Source organism: Macrobrachium nipponense, chromosome 12 (genome assembly GCF_015104395.2).
Source record: "Macrobrachium nipponense isolate FS-2020 chromosome 12, ASM1510439v2, whole genome shotgun sequence".
Lineage (NCBI taxonomy): Eukaryota > Metazoa > Arthropoda > Malacostraca > Decapoda > Palaemonidae > Macrobrachium > Macrobrachium nipponense.
The window spans coordinates 83,171,701-83,190,939 of NC_087205.1; the positions used below are offsets into that span (position 1 = coordinate 83,171,701).

Genomic DNA, 19,239 nt, shown 5'->3' on the forward strand with positions numbered 1-19,239 from the left:
TATCTTACCTAAGAGATTGTGCTGGATAAGAGAATGAGTGAATTGGTCTGGTCCGAGGACTTACGTATACAGTCAAGTCCTCGGGTTACGCTGGTCTCGACTTCCGATGTTTCGTGGTTACGAACGCGCCCCATAAAAATATAAAAAATAATATTTTGCGTCGTTCCGTTTCTTACGCGGTTTAGCGTCGTAAGCAACGTAAACAAACGCGCAACTAGTTCCAGGCGCACGGCGGAAGAATACGCTTTGTGGGGGAGAGGACGGCGTCGCTTCGCTACGCTCAGTCCTCGCCCATGGCGCCATTTTGGTTGTTTACACTGCCTCTCTCTCCCTCGTGTTGTATCGTTTTGTAACTTTTTGCTCTTTGTTATGGCTCCCCAAAGCGCAAGGCGGGGACTCTTCTGATGGTAGTGCATCGAAGAAAAGAAAGGCCATCACCATGGAAATTAAAGTGGACATTATAAAGCGATCCGAGAAGGGAGAAACGCCAACAAACACTGGCCGCTCGCTTGGCCTTAGCCGTTCGACCGTTGCTACCATTATCAAAGATAAAGAGCGCATCGTTGAACATGTGAAAGGATCTGCTCCTATGAAAGCGACAGTGATAACTAAGCAGCGTAGTGGTCTAATAATTGAAATGGAAAGGTTATGGTGCTTTGGTTGGAAGACCAAAATCAACGGCGTATCCCAGTCAGCCTTATGGTGATTCAGGAGAAGGCGAAAAGATTGTTTGAAGCGTTGAAAAAGAAAAGGGGGAGGGAAGTGAAAGTGAAGAGTTTGTGGCTAGTAGGGGTTGGTTTATGCGATTTAAGGCTCGGGCCAATTACCATAACCTTAAATTGCAAGGTGAAGCTGCTAGTGGGGATGAGAAAGCAGCGAGTGAATTTCCTAAAGCGTTGTCTGAGATAATTAATTAAGGAGGGGGGTTATTCTGCTCAGCAAGTGTTTAACGTAGACGAGACAGGTTTGTTTGGAAGCGTATGCCTAACCGCACTTACATCGCCAAGGAGGAGAAGTCAGCACCCGGTCATAAAGCCAGCAAGGAGAGGCTAACTTTACTTCTTGGAGGTAATGCTGCTGGCGACTTCAAACTGAAGCCCTTGGTTGGTGTATCAGGCTGAAAATCCAAGGGCACTCAAGGGCATTTGGAAGGGTCAACTACCAGTAATTTGGAAGTCCAAACAAGAAGGCATGGGTGACACTTGCATGTGTTTGAGGGACTGGTTCGTAAACCATTTTGTTCCAAGTGTGGAGCGGTATTGCGCCTCCAAGGGTATCCCCTTTAAGGTGTTGCTAGTGCTGGACAATGCCCCTGGACACCCTGCCCAGCTGGGAGACTTCAACCCTAATGTCAAGGTGGTTTAACCTTCCACCTAAATACACGGCCCTTTTACAGCCTATGGACCAAGGAGTGATTGCTTCGTTCAAGGCCTACTACCTACGAAGGACAATTGCTATGGCTTTACAGGCAACTGAAACCAAGAAGGACTTGACTCTGAAGGACTTTGGAAATCCTACAAACATCCTTGATGCTGTAAAGAACATTGCTAATTCCTGGGAGGAGGTTAAGCAAACAAAACATGAATGGTGTCTGGAAGAAAATGTGTCCTCAATTTGTGAATGATTTCCATGGGTTTGAGGACACAGTTCAGCTAGTTGTCAAGAACGTTGTTGCCCTGAGTAAGGAAATCAATTTGGAGATGGAGGTTGATGATGTTACAGAGCTGCTGGAGTCTCATGGCGAGGAGTTATCTTGCTGAGGACCTGATACAACTGGAGAAGCAGATATAATAGAGGAAGAAGAAGAAGCACCCACCCAGAGCCTAAGGCTTTCACAAGGCAGGACTTGATAAGAGGTTTGCAGAGTTGCAGCAAGCGTTGTCAACTTTTGAGGCTCAGGATCCCAACTTGGACAGGTTCACTAGGGTTTCCAGAGGCGTCATGGATTTGATGCAGTGTTACAAGGAGATCTTGGATGAAAAGAGGTCGCTCTCTGTTCAGACTAACCTGGGAGCAGTATTTTAAGAAGGTAGAGAGGCCTGCAGAAGATCCTGTACCCTCTACCTCAGCTGCCTCTGCTAATCCAGCACCTTTCTGAATGTTCTGCTAACCCAGACTCACCTGCCCCAGTATCTCCAGCACCTTCTGTAGGTTGCCTCACCTAAAGACTCACCTGCCCCAACAAATCTTCACTAGTATGTTCTGCTCACCTCAAGAATCACCTGCCTCAGCATCTCCAGTACTAGTATGTTCTGCCTCACCTCAAGAATCATCTGCCTCAGCATCTCCAGCAACTTCTGGAGGTTCTTTTTCTCTTCACTAACCCCCTCAGTCTCTCCAGCACCGCAGCTTCCTCTCCAGTGTGCAAGCCAATCAAACTAATAAAGGTAAGGAATGTTCTCTCGTTGTTATTGATAGGTATTTACATTAAATCATGTGGTATTTTTCAATGTTCCGACTTACGCTGAAATTCGTGTTACGATGCATCGTAAGAACGGATCAACGCGTAACTCGAGGACCCCCTGTATATATATATATATATATATATATATATATATATATATATATATATATAATATATATATATATTTAGTGTAAGTTCTACCTTCTAAGGGATTATTTTTCAAGTAATTTAGATTCATAAAAGTATAAATATAAAGTTGGCAGTTGTTACGGCTGTAAAACCCCATTGGGATATGAATACGTATAGTTTTTGTCTAAAATTTTTGTTGATAAAAATTTTTAGTGTATAACAAATTATAAGGCCACGGTGCATCTAATTAGATCTTCAGTTTGTGTATAGAGTACTAAAAACAAACAAAAACAGCATGTAATGATCGAGTTCCTATTAACAGTATGTATTATCAATTTTTATAAAGTTTATCCAAAATTAAGTCAAGCATAATATTTATATCTTAATGCAATTTCCTGATCTCATTATATATCCAAATTTTAGGACTTTTATGAAATTTTGGTATGGTACATGAAAGGTAAATATATGATTGGTAGGTATCATGAAAGGTAAATTATATGACATGCGGTATGACTTTATAAGACTTAAGTATGCCCACAAACAGTTTATCAATATCTTTTTTATCCATATTGCCCCAGTCAAAGTATTAATAGATCTAATTTTGATACAAACTTGAGTATAGGAATATTTTTTATAGATAAAGCTAAAATTATTACCAGTCTTAATTACGGGCATAACAGATACTATTCTAACTACCCTTGATTCAATGGTATCAGAATTTTGGTGTAGATGGTGCGTATTAATTGTGTTTTCACCATTTGGTTAAGAAACAGCCTTTTTCTGAAAATGTTCTCTTTTATTGCAGAATGTTAATACAATTGTGGTTTTTAAAGAAGAACACGAGGAAAGAAGCAAGGTATGTTTTTTCAAATAATGAAGTAGTATACAGTAATAGGCTACGAATTGGTGTTAATGGTTTGTATGAAAAGTTGGTTCATTCATCTCGAGTGGCTTAACTGTGTGTTTGTTGTATCACCTTGCCCGAAAGTTGAACCGCCAGGAACTGTACTTGGTTTAGAGGAATTACTGAAGAAACTTTGGAAGGCTTATTTTTTTGTTTATTACAACAAAACAAAATTACTAAGCATATTATCAATTGTTTTTCATTCTTCATCAATTTTCTAATTGCCAATAAAATTCATAATTTCAGTAGAGAAAGTATAGATGGGTACCTTGTTTAGATAAGATTACATTGTCTTTCATATTAGTTTCATATTGCCTAAATATATGAAAGTATTGGCAATTCATTGAAATAAGTATGAAATAGGGAATCATAGAAATTTTTGCCCATTTGTCTAATCATTTTTTTAAGCAACGCAGATAATTTTTTAATCTTGTAGTTACTTTTTTAAGACATTTCTTTTCAGTGTCTTAAGGAAGTGCAGTTACTCAGCCTCAAAATCAGTCAAAAACAGTAGTTATATTGTGGAAAAAAATTTAAAGTGATTGATGAAATAATTTTTTTTAACTTTATGAGCAGTAAGCCAAAGTAAATGTTTTACCACAGATGTATTTTAGAAACCTCGTACCCTTAGGGATCTCCAAAAGTTATGAATATATGATTATGATATATAAGCAGTGTGTTACTGATAGCATCAGGTCGGTCATATTTTCTGGTCTCTGGCAGTTGACTTTGAGCTGAACTAGTTGTAATAAGTAAGCAGTAGTTGAAGGTGGAAGGAACATTTCTTGGCAAAGGCAAATTTTCTTTTCCACTTTTGTCAGTGGGGTTATCAATAGAAACATGATGCTTTACTGTTCATGAACTTTTTTTTTATCTCTCTCTTCCTAAGTTAGTAAGGTTAGTTTCTCAGTTATGTTAATTTGTGTGGAATTTGTCATATGTTTTAATGGATTTCATTCATTTGTGTTTATGTGCACAGGACTGGTTATTCTTCAAAAAGTAATGCAATTCTTCCAGTATATTTTATATGATTTGTATATATTCCACTAACATGTCTAAGTGGAATTCAAGTACGTAGCAAATTTTTTACTTCACTAACAATAACTGGAGATGACAGCAGCTGAAGAGTATATGGCATAGATAAAAAAAATCTTGCTTTTACTTACCATACCCTCCTTTGTAATCCTCCACTGATCACACATGTTAGTGTCAAAGGCTAAGAAAAAGAAGTACCACAGGTGAGACAATGTTCTCACTGTACCCTGGACCTTTGAGCCAGTCTGGTAAGCACTAGATAAATTAGCTAAATTTTTAAGTTAAACTACATAGTAATGTACCCGTGAAGTCCACTATCTTTGATCTGTTTTGCTCATTGTAGTAAGTTTGACTTTTGGTTCCTCCTTTTGCCCTGGTAAAATGAAATTACAAAAAGTTGTTGACTTTGCATCATTAAAAAATCAGAACTCCATGTTTATTCATCCAGTTTTGAAAGCAAAGTTAAATAATATCACATAGGAGCAGTGATTAGCTTTTTTCTCAAGAAACTGAGAATCCAGCTAAGAAACAGTTATCATTACAGGTTTTTGGATACTGATGACTTTAGTAGATGGGTATTTATTAAAAATGATAATAGCATATGAATACAAGGAAACAGGTTTGTAAGTATTTAATGTCCAATGTGCTGTTTAAGACTTTCAAACTGCTAGTCCATTTGGAGAGAGTGTATTTTGAAACTGCTTAAATTGGATCACCTCAGTATCTTGAATTAGACTGATAAAGTATTATTTTAAGTGATTATTATTTACAAGACTATTATCACCAGCAGTTATATAACGACTTCCTCCTTGAGGAATTTACGTGAAAATTTTGTATTTTTCATACACAGAACATTTCGGTCTTAACATTAGGATAAATCTTCTGGCTCCAGCTGGAAACCAGCTAAAAACAATAAAAAATTGTATATGCAAGGAATCTGTGGCATCTTGCATCCGATATTTAGCTGAAGTGGAAGCGAGGGAGAGACCATGCTTGAACCTAGTGATGTTTTAGTCTTTCTTCTACTGCTTAGGATAGCAGACATACAATTTTGCTCTCCTTCTCCCAAGCCGGTTTTTGTACTAAGCCCATGATTTCTTTCTCTGCTTGTATCATGGAATCCTCTAACCAGCATAAGAAGTCCCATGAATGTCAACATAAATGTCCCATGTCCCAGCCTTCCAGGGTTCCTATGTTCATGCTTCCCGACTTCCTCTAGGATAGACCCCCATAAAACTTGCAGTAGATGTGCTTCCAGGCCTATTCCTACTGCTTTGTCATCCATTAATTTCAAGTATAATGCTGCTCAGTCTGTCTAATGGAGGGATATATTGCCCCTTCAGGGAGAGAGGAGCCAGCACCATTTTGTTCCTTTGTTAGCAGGTTTGTAAATTTGAAATATTATTGGCGAAATATTCGTCAATTTTTCATCAATAAATATACACTAATTAGTGTATTTTGATGGTATTTTCATGACTAAATACATTTTTATGATACAAAAATGATTTACTAATTTTCAAATATCAATATGTATGGATTAATTAATACTACATTAGGTTTAATAATATAAAATGATTAAATAATAATATTGATAATTCTCTCTCTCTCTCTCTCTCTCTCTCTCTCTCTCTCTCTCTCTCTCTCTCTCTCTCTCTCTCTCTCTCTCAAGATATGTCATTGTGGTAGCACTCTTTTGGCTGGTATGGTTAGAAGTATGTATGTGTGTATATGTCTTTAAGGGTAGTAATGTTTAAAATGACTTTGAAATTATATTAATAATAATATAATTCAAAGATTAATACAGTATATAGTAATAGGATAATAATTTAATATATATTTGATATAGAATGTTATTCAAAGTAGTAGTATACATTTGATATTTGAACTTTCAAGATAGGCAGTTATAAGCATTTTTAGTGGGGGTTCTAAGTTTTATTAGCAGATTTTAGCTATTTGCAGGGTCTGATATGTATCCCTTGTGAATACAGGGGGACCACTGTATTGAAACATTCTGTGCCAAGGTTGTTCTAGTTAATCAATAAGTTGGTTCGTTTGCAGTTGTGGTAGGATCAGAAGCTTAAAAAATAAGCGGGCAAAATCCCCCCCACATAAACTTTACCATTCCAGCTGCCAAACTCACCCTCAGTCACACTTTCCTCTTTACGCTACTGAGTACATGCAGGACAATTGACCTACACAAACCCAAAAACGAAAAACTCTCAAAACACTTCTTGACACTCAGGGCGAGGAGCTGTACTGTCCACTAGATACGGCCGTCGTAACATACAACCAACAACAAAGACAACAACCAAGAACCCCAACCCCACAACCAAGGACCACAACCCCACAACTCAACAATAACACAATAACCAAGGAACACAACCTCAACCCAACAACACAATACCCAAGGACCACAAGACAACAACAACAACCATGGAACACAGCCACAACTCAACAACACAGCAAACAACCAAGGAACACAACCACAACCTAACAACAAACAAGGAATACAACCACAACAAAAGACCATTGCACAAACAATCACTAACACAAAAAACCAACAACACAACAAGCCAACACACACACCCACTAACAACACCAAGAAATCAACAATATCAACTTAACAACAACTAAATAACAAACCAACAACACACAACTTAAGTGACTTTCAATGCCTTCAACAGACTGCTGCCGACACTACTGACCATCACCAGTTCTGCCTAAGACTGACTAAAGACTGCCTCCAAAACACAGAACTCTAACAACTAACAGCACCAGCAGACAACTCAGAACTCACCAACAGCCAATCCAATCATTAACTATCCATACAGCAAATACACACTCTCTCTCTCCTCTCTTCTCTCTCTCTCTCTCTCTCTCTCTCTCTCTCTCTCATGGAACTCCATAACTCCTCTATACAGAGAAGTTCTGTAGAACCATTTTGCCTTATGATTACGAAGGAGTCAATTAATTCTGATTGTACTAGGTGTTTTCCTGGTATGATTAGAATTATTTTTTAACTCTGTAGATCTACGGATCAAACCCACTCCTCAACAGGTTAGGCCTGGTTTCTTACTAGATTCTAGACCAAGAAAGGCTTCGACAACATCTCTGGATTTTCTTGGCTAAAGAAGGATGAGGAAGTATCCCCTGTTTTTCATGAACTTATTGGGATTAGGTTTTGTGACTTACCTAGCCTACCTAGCTAGTTCAAACCAATCTTTATCAAACCTGCTCTTCAATATCCCAGAGCATGTTCTTCTGGTTCATGATTTTTACAAGAGGGTGATTTTCCCATTCTTAAAGAGTTCGGGATTTGGTTAGGTTAGGATGGATACAATTCCTAACTTAGCCTAGCTTTATGTTGCTCAGAAACATCATCATAGTGGTTCCTTAGTCAAGAAAAGTCGGGGGGTGGTTGGTGTCCTATAATCATAGGACATATCTTCTCTGTTGAGGAGCATACTGAACTTATGTCATCATAGGACTCTCCCCTGTTGGTGATGTGCGTTCCGTTGGCAGTGCGAGGACATCGCTATCAACAGTGAATTCCTATGACAGCGCACAAGACAGTAGGTTACTTAGCACATATTTACATAAAGCATCTTATCATAGGACATCCCCTCAATTATCCTATCATCTCCTCTGTCTACTTGGGAAAGACTCATTGCTACATAGTTCAACAGAAAACTAAAGGTGTACTGTTTGGTGGTTCCCAGATCCATTCACTTGGGTGGAGGACGGAAGGATGCCCTTCAGCATACTTGGGACAACCTGGAAGTTTTTGCCTTTACTATTTCTTGCTCCTGATCCGTCGTGTCCTGAAACCAGAGATATCACAGTCCCTGGTTATTGGCAATCTGGTTTTATGGGGCTTGTCTAGTGTTGACAATAATTGAATTTTTGGTGCTAATATGTGCTGATCCTCAGTTATCAGTGCCAATCACCAGTTAACAGCGGCACTGATCCCTGGTTAACAGTGTTGCCAATCACCGGTTATTGGCCCTGGTTATCAGCATCGATAATCTGGGATTGGCACTACTATTGGCAATTTTCAGTTGTCAGGCCAATAACCAGGGCCTGCATAATTGGTTCCAAAAATCTAAGGAGGACCCTAGTAGCTCCTTTGTTGCCCCAAACAGGGTTGTTCGTGGATCTTTTCTCTCTTCTCTACAACCTCATGTGGAGAGTTACCACCAATCAGTAGGGTCCTTATCTCTTCACATCTGGAGACTTTCCAATCTCTTACAAACAAGAGATCTTTCTGGCAGAGCAGTGGCTCAGATGTCCTGTTACCCCGTGTACAAGGGTAAATGGGCCGTCAGCTGTGGTTGGGTTTCATCAACATGGTTTCTCTCCACTCAGAACTTCTGTTCAGCAGATAGTGAACTTTCTGATCTTTCTCAGAACAGAGAAACTTCTTTTTGTTTCTGCTGTCAAAGGCTACAGGGCTTTGTCTTATGATGATTTTTCTTCATCTTGAGAGATGTGTACATCACGTTATCTGGGGAATTCTCTTTGTTGTTCAAGAGCTTTGAGCAGTTTTGTTCACTTTGGGAATCAAACCTCCTATGTGGGACCTCACTCAGGTTCCATTTGAGCCCCTGCGTCAATCGTTAGACAAGGAACTGACTTTGAAAACAGTTTTCCTTCTGGCCTTGGCTTTCTCAAAAAGAGTTGGAGAACGCCATGGTGTGGATTATGACGTAAACACCCAGGGATTTGGGGTCAGTAGCTTTCGAATTTGCCCCAGAATTCGTGGCTAAGACCTTAAATTCCTTGCTTCACAATGACTGATTTGCCTCATTTTTCATTCCTTCTCTTAAGGAGTTTGTTAACAACGATCCTCAAGAGTTACTTTGCCCTGTCAGAGCACTGCATTATTATCTAAAATGGGCTTGTCACCTAAGACTAGGTGTCATAGACCTTTTATTAGCACAAACCAAGCCAAGAAAGAGATGTCCATGAATACCTTTTCGTTTAGCCATTCATGGTAATTAAGCAAGCCTACTCCTCATCGTCAGGTTCGGTCACCAATACTGTGCATGGCAGAAGCATATGACATCTGTGAAATATGATTTTTTTCCTCCCCCCCCCTGGCATTTAAGAACTTGTCTCTTCATAGCTTCCTTTCACTTGAAGGATATTGCCCACAGGTCCTTAGGCTGGTGGTGGCTGCTCAACAAGTTGTGTAGTTCATCCTGTGCCCCTGGTAGGACATTTTGTATCTTGCCTAAGATGATAGTGTGGAGGAGAGAATGTGAGAGATGACTAGTCTCTTTTCTTTCCTCTTTTTTCCTTTCTTCAATACTTACAGGTGGTTTGAAAACTTTTCATGTTATACAACATGCAAATCTGCTTCTCAGTAGCTTCTACTTCTTTCTCTAGCAGAGGGTATTGAGGAGTGGTGACAAACCCATTTCATGTGGCTGACATAGTTTGATGCTTGAACAGATATTGTTCCTTTGACTTCCATATATAGTACAGTGAATCTGGACATGTTCATTGTATTTAACCCAGTAGACTGGGTGTTATATACCAACATATATAACATCTCAGAGGCTTAGGTCCTCTTCCTTAGAGTTCTCATTTCTAAGAAGACTGATGAGTGCTGAACCTTTAGTTGGTTCAGGATTCTCATACCTCCCTCTCAAGTGTGAGTCTGTCCTATTGTTAAGACTGAAGGTTTGTCCTGCATATGAACAAATGACAATTTTTAATTAATTTGTATTTTTAGCTAACAAACCTGAGGTCTTAACATTGACTGCCCACCTTTAGCCACCCCTCTTTTGTCTTTTCCTGGGTTGAAGAAAGACTGAATACATCACTAGTAGGTTCAAGCATGGTCTCTGACTCAGCTATGTATCGGATGGCCAGAAGCCACAGATTCCCTACATATAACAGTTTTTCTGGGCTCAGCTCGTGTCGCTTGCGCGAAATATCCTTTAATCTATTATTTCTAGGGTAAATGTACTAAACACATACCAGAGAATAAATAAAATAAAGAAAAAGGTCAGTATAACTGACTCGCTCACCCTAGGAGGGTGTCGGTATGAACACTAGGCGAGTGAGACCACTACCACGAGCCAAAATGCCAATAGAAATCTCCCACTACAAAACCCTTCCAAGAGGGGAGACCGACCCACAGAGGGAGCAGCTCGTACTACTACTACACCTCCCACGCTTTGCGACTGCTGCGCTCTAGTGGCCATCCTTTCAGTTAGCACTCACGAGCACACGTGCTATTTTTCTCTCTGTGTATTTTGTGCCATTCTTCGGATTTTTCGATAATGGAGCGTGCAGCTATTGCAGCAGCTAAGTTAAGTACTCAGTATTACGGTGAGCGAGTCTTTCCGTCCCCGAGACGGTATTGCCGTTTTTTAGGTATAGATACGTTCTCGGGGGCTGGAAGCATGGCAGCATGGTCCTGCCGCATGTTGGGTTCGTTCTTGGTCTCCCATACCTAGAACATTCCCTTATTATTTTGCTCATATTTTGATTATCCGCCTTTTTACGTCTACTCAAGTTGTTATACGTGTATGTATTTCACCTTATGTAGCTTTTCTAATCCAGACTAGTTCAGGTTCCTTGTATCGGCCCTGACTAGCTTTGAGTGGTAGACTTGCCCTCCTTCCGGGCTAGTCGCACACCTCCTGATTTTTTCTCCTGCTATTTTACCTTCTGTCTTTCATTTTTATTATATATTATATTTTTATGTTTTGTTATTGTTAGGTTAGTTAGTTGGCGTCTGGCTTAGCCTAGGTCCTGGCTCATAGAGCCTTGTCTACCGTTGATCAGTTCGGTCGCTTCCTCATAGCTTCTCTCTGATCAGTTGGTTTGCGCCCTATGGGCCTATATGCTACCGCTTTTCAGTTCCAGTTGCTTCCCGATAGCTTCTCTCTGATCGTTGGTGCGCCCTATGGGCCATATGCTACCGCTTTTCAGTTCCAGTTGCTTCCCGATAGCTTCTCTCGATCAGTTGGTTGGCCTAGGCTTGGTTACCGTATCTTAGTTTACCGCCTCGTGGTCACTACGTGATCACGGGTCAGCCAGGCGCCTGCCAGTCCCCTTCCCCCTCTCCCGCTCTCCCATAGAGTCGGGCGGGGGTGGGTCGGTCTGTCCTTGCTCGCCCAGCATGCCCGAGCCTGCCTCCCCCTTCCCCTCCACCGGAGGGGCCTGGGAGTCGACAGTCCCTGACTGGTTCCGACCTCTCCGCTTCTCGGCTCGGCCGGGTGGTACGTTGTGGGGGGCTCTGGCCTTCCCCCCTCCGTTACTTCCTTGTCGCTCCGGGTTAGCGCGAGTCTGTATGTCATCTCGCCCTTCCCCCCTTACTAGAGCTCCTCCCTACCGGAGTCCTGGTATCCAGCGGAAGGGTATAGTCCACCATAGTTGGACCGGAGCATACAATAGGTCTTTACTAACGTACCGTATTGCTGAGTTACTACACTCCGCTTCACTGGACCTAGTCCGGTTACTTGCATGTAGGTTTAAGTTATCTTTAAGTTTATCTTAAGTTTCTTAAACCATCCCCACCCCTCCCTTCGTATTTACGGATATCTCCGGGATTATAGCCTATTCAGGCCATGCAGGGAGGGGTTATGCCCAAATTTTTTCCGAGCTCCGCCCATGAACGGAGTTCTTTTGTCCTTAGTCTGTAAGTGTTCCCCCCTTTAAGATACTCATGTGTCTTCCCACTTACAGGCCACCAACTGTGAGCATCCGGGATGTTCCGCTACACTTCAGGACCCCTGTGGACACGAAGTTTGCCGGGTCCCAGCTCCATGCGCGACTCCGCACGGGGACATCCAGGTCTGGTACCATGAGACGTGTACCATATGTTACGATCTGGTGAGCCAGCTTTTGGAAGGCGTAAGTATTCCATCTCCGCATGCCGCTCCGCCTCTTTTACTTCTTAAGTTTTCATCATTACTTTAACCTTAAGGCATCTAGTTTAAGTTATATCCTAAGTTTTAGTTTTAAGTGGTTCTTAAATCTAAAATATATCCTCTCTTACAGGCTCCGGCAGTAAGAGATACGGCATTGGCTACCCTGCGGGCCTGGGTCGGAGGTTTTGGCAAGAACGCCGCCAAGGGTCAGCCCTACATTCTGGAGAAGCGTTTAGCTTGTTAATCTTCCCGGAGGCAGGCGACTGGATACGTCGATCCGGTAGAGGCGGGACCCCTCTATTGCCTTTATCCAACAACAGCTGGCGGCCTCCTTGACTGAACAAGACCAGGATATCTCCACGGATGTCGCAACCCTGGATATAAATGTTGAACCTATGGTAGGTATAGACGACCTGTTGGTCGAGGTAAGTAATGCAGGTACCCAAGGGTCCCCCTTGGGAACGACTGTTTCTTCTACCCCTGCAACTTCACCATCCTTCCCAGGCTTTACCGGTGATGAGTTATATACTCCTCCAGAGGCTTCGGTTAGGCCTAAGATCAAGTCTAAACATATGACCTTGACTAAGACGTCATCATCCTCGAAGAAGACGTCCTCGTCTTCTTCTTCGCGTAAGTCTCCGGCTCGTAATCCCGGCTCAGACAGGTCTAAAGGGTCTAGCTCCGGCTCAAAGTCCTCCAAGAGTAAACCTAAGGAGAAAATCCCGTACCCCACCCGGCAGTATCACCAGTTCCACTACCTTTGGTGCCTATTCAGAGTCTCCCTTCCACCTCCTCAGCAGCTCCGGCTCTGGACGCCAATGCTGGCCTGTTACAACAGGTGGGCGACTTGGTAGGCTCCCTTAAGACGAGTATGGAACATATGATATCTCGCCTGTCGGACAGGATAACTTCTCAGGATACCATTATAGCCGGCCTAAGAGAAGCCCCCCTTGCCTCTCCCTCAACCTCTAACACTAGTGGATCTCAGCTTCCCCCGTATGACTCGCTGCCCGCTTTCTCCATGAACAATCCTTGGAGAGTAGCGTCATATGCTCCCTTCCAAGATGGTCTCATCTCCATACCGGAGTTTGGAACTCGAAGAATAGAGGACTTCGAGTTCTACCCGGAAGGCCTACAGCCTCCCTCATAGGCTACGGCTAGGCTAGGCTCACGCCTTCGGCTATGGTTAGAGATGACAGGGTGCCAAAGGAGACAGTCCTCTACTCTCGGGACCAGGCCCAACGTGAATGGCTTAGATGTCTAGATGACATGGACTGTTCAAATACCAAGATCCAACCATTCAAGAGTCCCTTTACCATTTTCACGATGGATGAAGGTACCCGCTCCCTTTTCCTTACCAAGATAGCGAGGTCGACCATCTCAGCAGCTCAGAAAGGGGAACCATGCCTCAGCTGAAAGAAGCAGACCCACTTCTCGTTGCTCCGTCAATTGGAGAATTATGGTAGGACCTGCCTAACACTTTCACAGTTGGCAAACTCAAACCTGACTGTGCTATGGAGCAGTTTGGTGAAAAGCTGCCAGGCTCCGGATAGTCTTATTCAAGCGGCGAGTTTGACTCGAAAACAAGACTAGCCAGGTCAATCAACCTGATGGCTATGTCCGAGGTAGCAACCATGGCTTATGGTTCAGAACCAATTTTTAAGCTTATGACCAAAGCCCTGACTCAAACGGTGCAGTCAGACATGTTTGAGTTTGCCACTGCTAGAACAAATTGCAGGAAGCATGTATTGCTTGAGGCAACCATTCGGCATGAACCGAATAGGTTACTTTCTTCTAACATCTGGGGCGCAGATCTCTTCCCAGAGGCTATGGTAAAGGAAGTACAAGCAGAGGTCTACGAGGTTGAACCAAAGCCTTAAGGACCGTTGGGGTCTTATGGCTAGGAGAAGGCAAGACTTGACACCAAAAGGTAAGGGACAAAGGAAGCCTAGACGTTTCCAACCTTACCAAAAGAAGCAGCCGCGCTTCCCTCAACAAGTTCCTAGCAGTGCCGTTAGTGCAGACAGCTCAGCCCTCCAACGTCTAAAGGCCAATCACAGCCTATTTATGTGATATCCCCTCAGCCTCAACCCTCCACCTCATACGCCATCTCTCCAGCCTACAATCCAGCCTTCGAGAGTCAAGCTTCTCAGAAGTATGACCCGCTCGAACAAGGGAGGCAGAGGTAAGCGGGTCCTTTCGTGGGAGAGGATCGGGAGGTCCCTTCAATAGGGGAAAGCACTTCAGAGGAGGTCGAGGGGGTTACCAGAACCAATGAGGAACTTCAGGTAGGAGGGAGGCTGTTCACTTTCGCCACGGTGGAACTTCAGCCAGTGGGCTCAGAGCATAGTGTCAAAAGGGCTGGGTTGGAGCTGGTTGACGAACCACCTCCATCCAGACCTTTCCGTCAACTTCCTTCCAAGGAATTGACAGAGTACGCAGAGGACCTCCTTCAGAAAGGAGCTATAGTCAAAGTCAAGAGGTTAAAATTTCAAGGTCGCTTGTTCAGCGTGCCAAAGAAAGGCTCAAACAAAAGAAGGGTAATCTTAGAATTGTCCCGCTTAACTTAGCCATCCGCTGCGACAAGTTCAAGATGCTCACGATCTCACAGGTGCGGACCTTACTTCCCCGTGGGGCCGTCACCACATCTATCGATCTTACAGACGCCTACTATCATATCCCTATTGCAAGACACTTCCGCCCGTATCTGGGTTTCAAGATAGGAGACCAGACGTTCTCCTTCAAGGTAGTCCCGTTCGGGCTCAACGTGGCACCCAGGGTGTTCACGAAGCTAGCGGAAGTAGTAGTGCAACAGCTCAGGGCTCAAGGGATTATGGTAGTAGCGTATCTCGACGATTGGTGATCTGGGCCCCATCAGTCGAGGAATGCAACAAGGCCACACTGAAAGTGATCCAATTCCTAGAATATCTAGGATTCAAGATAAACAGATCCAAGTCCAGACTCACCCCAGAGTCAAACTTTCAGTGGCTAGGCATTCAATGGAATCTATCCTCACACACTCTGTCGATTCCATCCACCAAAAGGAAAGAAATAGCGAAGTCAGTCAAGCAATTTCTAAGTCACAAACTAGCATCGAGGAGAGCTCAGGAAAGAATCCTCGGCTCTCTCCAGTTTGCTTCAGTAACGAACATCTTAATGAAAGCCAAACTGAAAGATCTAACCAGGATCTGGCGCTCTCGAGCAAATGTCAGGTCCAGGAAAAAAGCTATCCTCAGTACCTCTGATTCTAAGGAACCGGCTTCGGCCGTGGGCAAAAGTCAAGAATCTGTCAGTTGTCAGTCCTCTTCAGTTCCCTCCACCAGGGATTACCATCCACACAGACGCGTCCTTAAGCGGCTGGGGAGGGTACTCCCAGGTCAAAAAGGTGCAAGGAACTTGGTCACCCCAGTTCCGTCAGTTCCATATAAACGTACTGGAGGCAATGGCAGTCTTCTGACTCTGAAAAAGATTACGCCCACCAAGGTACTCCCACATAAAGCTAGTCTTGGACAGCGCAGTGGTAGTACATTGCATAAACAGAGGAGGCTCCAAGTCACGTCATCTAAATCACGTCATGATAGCCATCTTCTCCCTAGCAGACAAATTCAGTTGGCATCTTTCCTCCACCCACATAGCTGGAGTAAGAAAACGTCATAGCAGACGCCCTATCCCGATCAGTTACCCCTAGAGTCGGATGGTCTCTAGACGAGAGTTCGTTCCAATGGATCCTTCAAAGAGTCCCAGGGCTACAGGTGGATCTCTTCGCATCTCAAGCGAACCACAAACTACCGTGTTATGTAGCCCCCAACCTGGACCCTCTGGCTTACGCCACGGACGCCCTGGCTCTGGACTGGAACAACTGGGAGAAGATTTTACGTCTTCCCTCCAGTGAATCTCCTTATGAAGGTCTTAGACAAACTCAGGACATTCAGGGGTCAAGTGGCTCTAGTAGCCCCAGACTGGCCGAAGAGCAATTGGTACCCCCTGATCCTGGAACTGGGTCTTCGTCCCCTTCGGATACCCCAGTCCCAAGCTCCTCCCAGTCAGTACAAACGAAGACTGTGTTCGCTTCCTCAGGGATTCTCAAAACCCTAACTTTATGGATTTCATGAAGTTTGCGGCAAAAAAGAGATGCGAATATTGACCCTCAAGAATATTCTTTTCCTGGAATCTGATAAAAGGATTCAACTTTGAGGCAGTATGATGCGGCCGTCAAAAAGTTAGCAATCTTCCTGAGAGAGTCTGATATCAGAATCATGACAGTTAATTCTGCTATATCCTTTTTCAGATCTTTATTTGAAAAGGGTTTAGCAGCTAGCACGATTACGACAAACAAGTCAGCATTGAAAAAGATATTTCAATTGGAATTTAACATAGACTTGACAGATACCTATTTCTCGTCTATTCCTAAAGCATGTGCTAGACTTAGGCCCTCTGTCAGGCCTACGTCAGTTTCATGGTTCTTAAACGATGTTCTAAAACTGGCTTCCGAAACCGATAATGACACATGCTCGTTTATGATGCTCCTAAGAAAAACTCTGTTTTTATTAAGCCTGGCTTCAGGAGCAAGAATTTCAGAACTGTCGGCTTTATCCAGAGATCGGATCATATTCAATTCCTTCCCACGGGGGAGTGCTACTTTCTCCGGAACGTAGCTTTTTTAGCAAAGAAGAATGAAGATCCTTTGATGAGGTGGGAACCTTGGAAGGTACTACCCCTTCCACAAGATGTTTCCCTTTGTCCGGTTTCAACCTTACGAGCCTTTCTATCCAGGACCTCCTCTTCCTCATCGGGGCCCCTCTTTAGGAGGAAAAAGGTGGTACTTTATCCACTAAAGGCATCAGGCAACAAATCCTGTACTTTATCAAACAAGCCAATCCTGACTCCTTTCCAAAGCACATGATGTCAGGGCAGTAGCCACCTCAATTAATTACTTCCACATATGAATTTTGCTGATTTAAAGAAGTATTACCGGATGGGAAATCGCCGACAGTGTTCAAACGTCACTACCTTAAGTCCTTGGAAGCTCTGAAATTCCAGCAGTAGCAGCGGGTAACGTAGTTTCCCCTGACTCTAGCTAGATTATAGTAGAAGTTGCAGTCCCTCCTTTCTACCTGCCTCACCAACAGTTCGTCTATTCTGCCTTGTTCATTAACATTTACCTTGTGTCTTAGCTGCTTTATGATTGTATAAGTGCCCTTCTGTCTGATTAGGGACACTCACATCTGATTACCATACTGATTCTCATAGATGTTATCCCCTTATTTTTTATGCTAGGGGATACATCTAATGCAATGGTTACGGGTTTTGTATATTAAGTCATATACATTCCTAAGATATTTTATTTTTATCATTGATCAAATATTTATGTAAATTTATATAATTGCTATTTCTATTTTTGATACATGTTGTTACACAGATTTATTGTGATAGGTAATCATTGTACCTATTTGTAATATATATTTAAACTTACCTTATATTACATAATTAGATTTAAGGGTAATTTAAGCATAATTCTGATTTTGCTTTACTGTGTACTTGTATCTTTTTAGCAATTATATTCGTTCTTTTATTTTGTATCTTTCATTTGAGACCTATTTTGTTTTATTATATATTTATTTTACTTTGTTTACAATCTTGTGCTGTTTCTCTGGTACGATTTCGCGCAAGCGACACGAGCTGAGCCCAGAAAAAGGATTTTGACGTAAGGAAAAATCTATTTCTGGGCGATTGGCTCGTGTCGCCAGCGAAATACCCCCCTACCCATCCTTCGCTCAAGATTGTCTGCTAACTTCAGGATGGCCACTAGAGGCGCAGCAGTCGCAAGCGTGGGATGGTGTAGTAGTAGTACGAGCTGCTCCCTCTGTGGGTCGGCTCCCCTCTTGGAGGGTTTTGTAGTGGGAGATTTCTATTGGCATTTGGCTCGTGGTAGTGGTCTCACTCGCCATAGTGTTCATACCGACACCCTCCTAGAGGGTGAGCGAGTCAGTTATACTGACCTTTTTCTTTATTTTATTTATTCTCTGGTATGTGTTAGTACATTTACCCTAGAAATAATAGATTAAAGGATATTTCGCTGGCGACACGAGCCAATCGCCCAGAAATAGATTTTTCCTTACGTCAAAATCCTTTTTTTCTTTCAACTGGTTTCCAGCCGGCACCAGGAGATTTGTCCTAAAGTTAAGACCTCATGTTTGTTAGCTATGAAAAATACAAATTAAGTAAGAATTTGTCATTGTTTTGTTACACAAACATTGTTATTGTTGTTCTATCATCTCTTTGTCCTTTCTCTTTTTCCAGTCATTATCATTGGGCAATGACACATCAAGTACAAATGTCTCTGATAATGTTAGCGATCGGGATATTTTGCAGCAAGCATTGAACAATATTGGCCTTACTCAACCAAAGGACCAGCAGCAAGATATGAAAGGTTTGTTTTCCTTATGCTTTGAACTTTATTTATTTAAACTTATCTACAGATTATTTTGGTCTTAGCGATACTCTGAGTAGGTTTTTGGATTGACAATAGTACTGCATATTGCTTTTATTTTGTATAATTGCCATCACAGTAATGGAAAATTTTCTAACTTTTACAGATTTATTATGATCATGAATATAAACGTTAGTTAGACAACAAGTCATGTTGTTTAGTATGTATTTGTAAACTGAGTGTTATGGACTATGTGTAATACTGCTACAGTATGTCCTATTATGCAGTCATGCCACTTAGTAGCTGTTCATATAGTACAGTAATGTAGAAAGAATTAACATTTGTGTAAAACTAAGCTGCTGTTTAGCCCTCAAAGAAGTTACCATGTTGGCCCTGCCAAAGGCTCCATAAAGCAGACCAATATATAAAAATCTGTCATAAATGGTCTAGG

General features: G+C 42.5%; 1 protein-coding gene across 1 annotated transcript in view; it reads left to right on the forward strand.

The window, feature by feature from the left end:
* The window catches only part of LOC135225036 (zinc finger protein 236-like), a gene marked incomplete at its 3' end in the record, with an annotated part of 98,632 nt that extends 79,844 nt beyond the window's left edge, over positions 1-18,788 (forward strand). The window contains 2 exon segments of the mRNA XM_064264313.1: positions 3,339-3,389; positions 18,659-18,788. Coding sequence (XP_064120383.1) covers positions 3,339-3,389; positions 18,659-18,788 — 181 coding nt within the window.
* Positions 18,789-19,239: the final 451 nt, after the last annotated feature.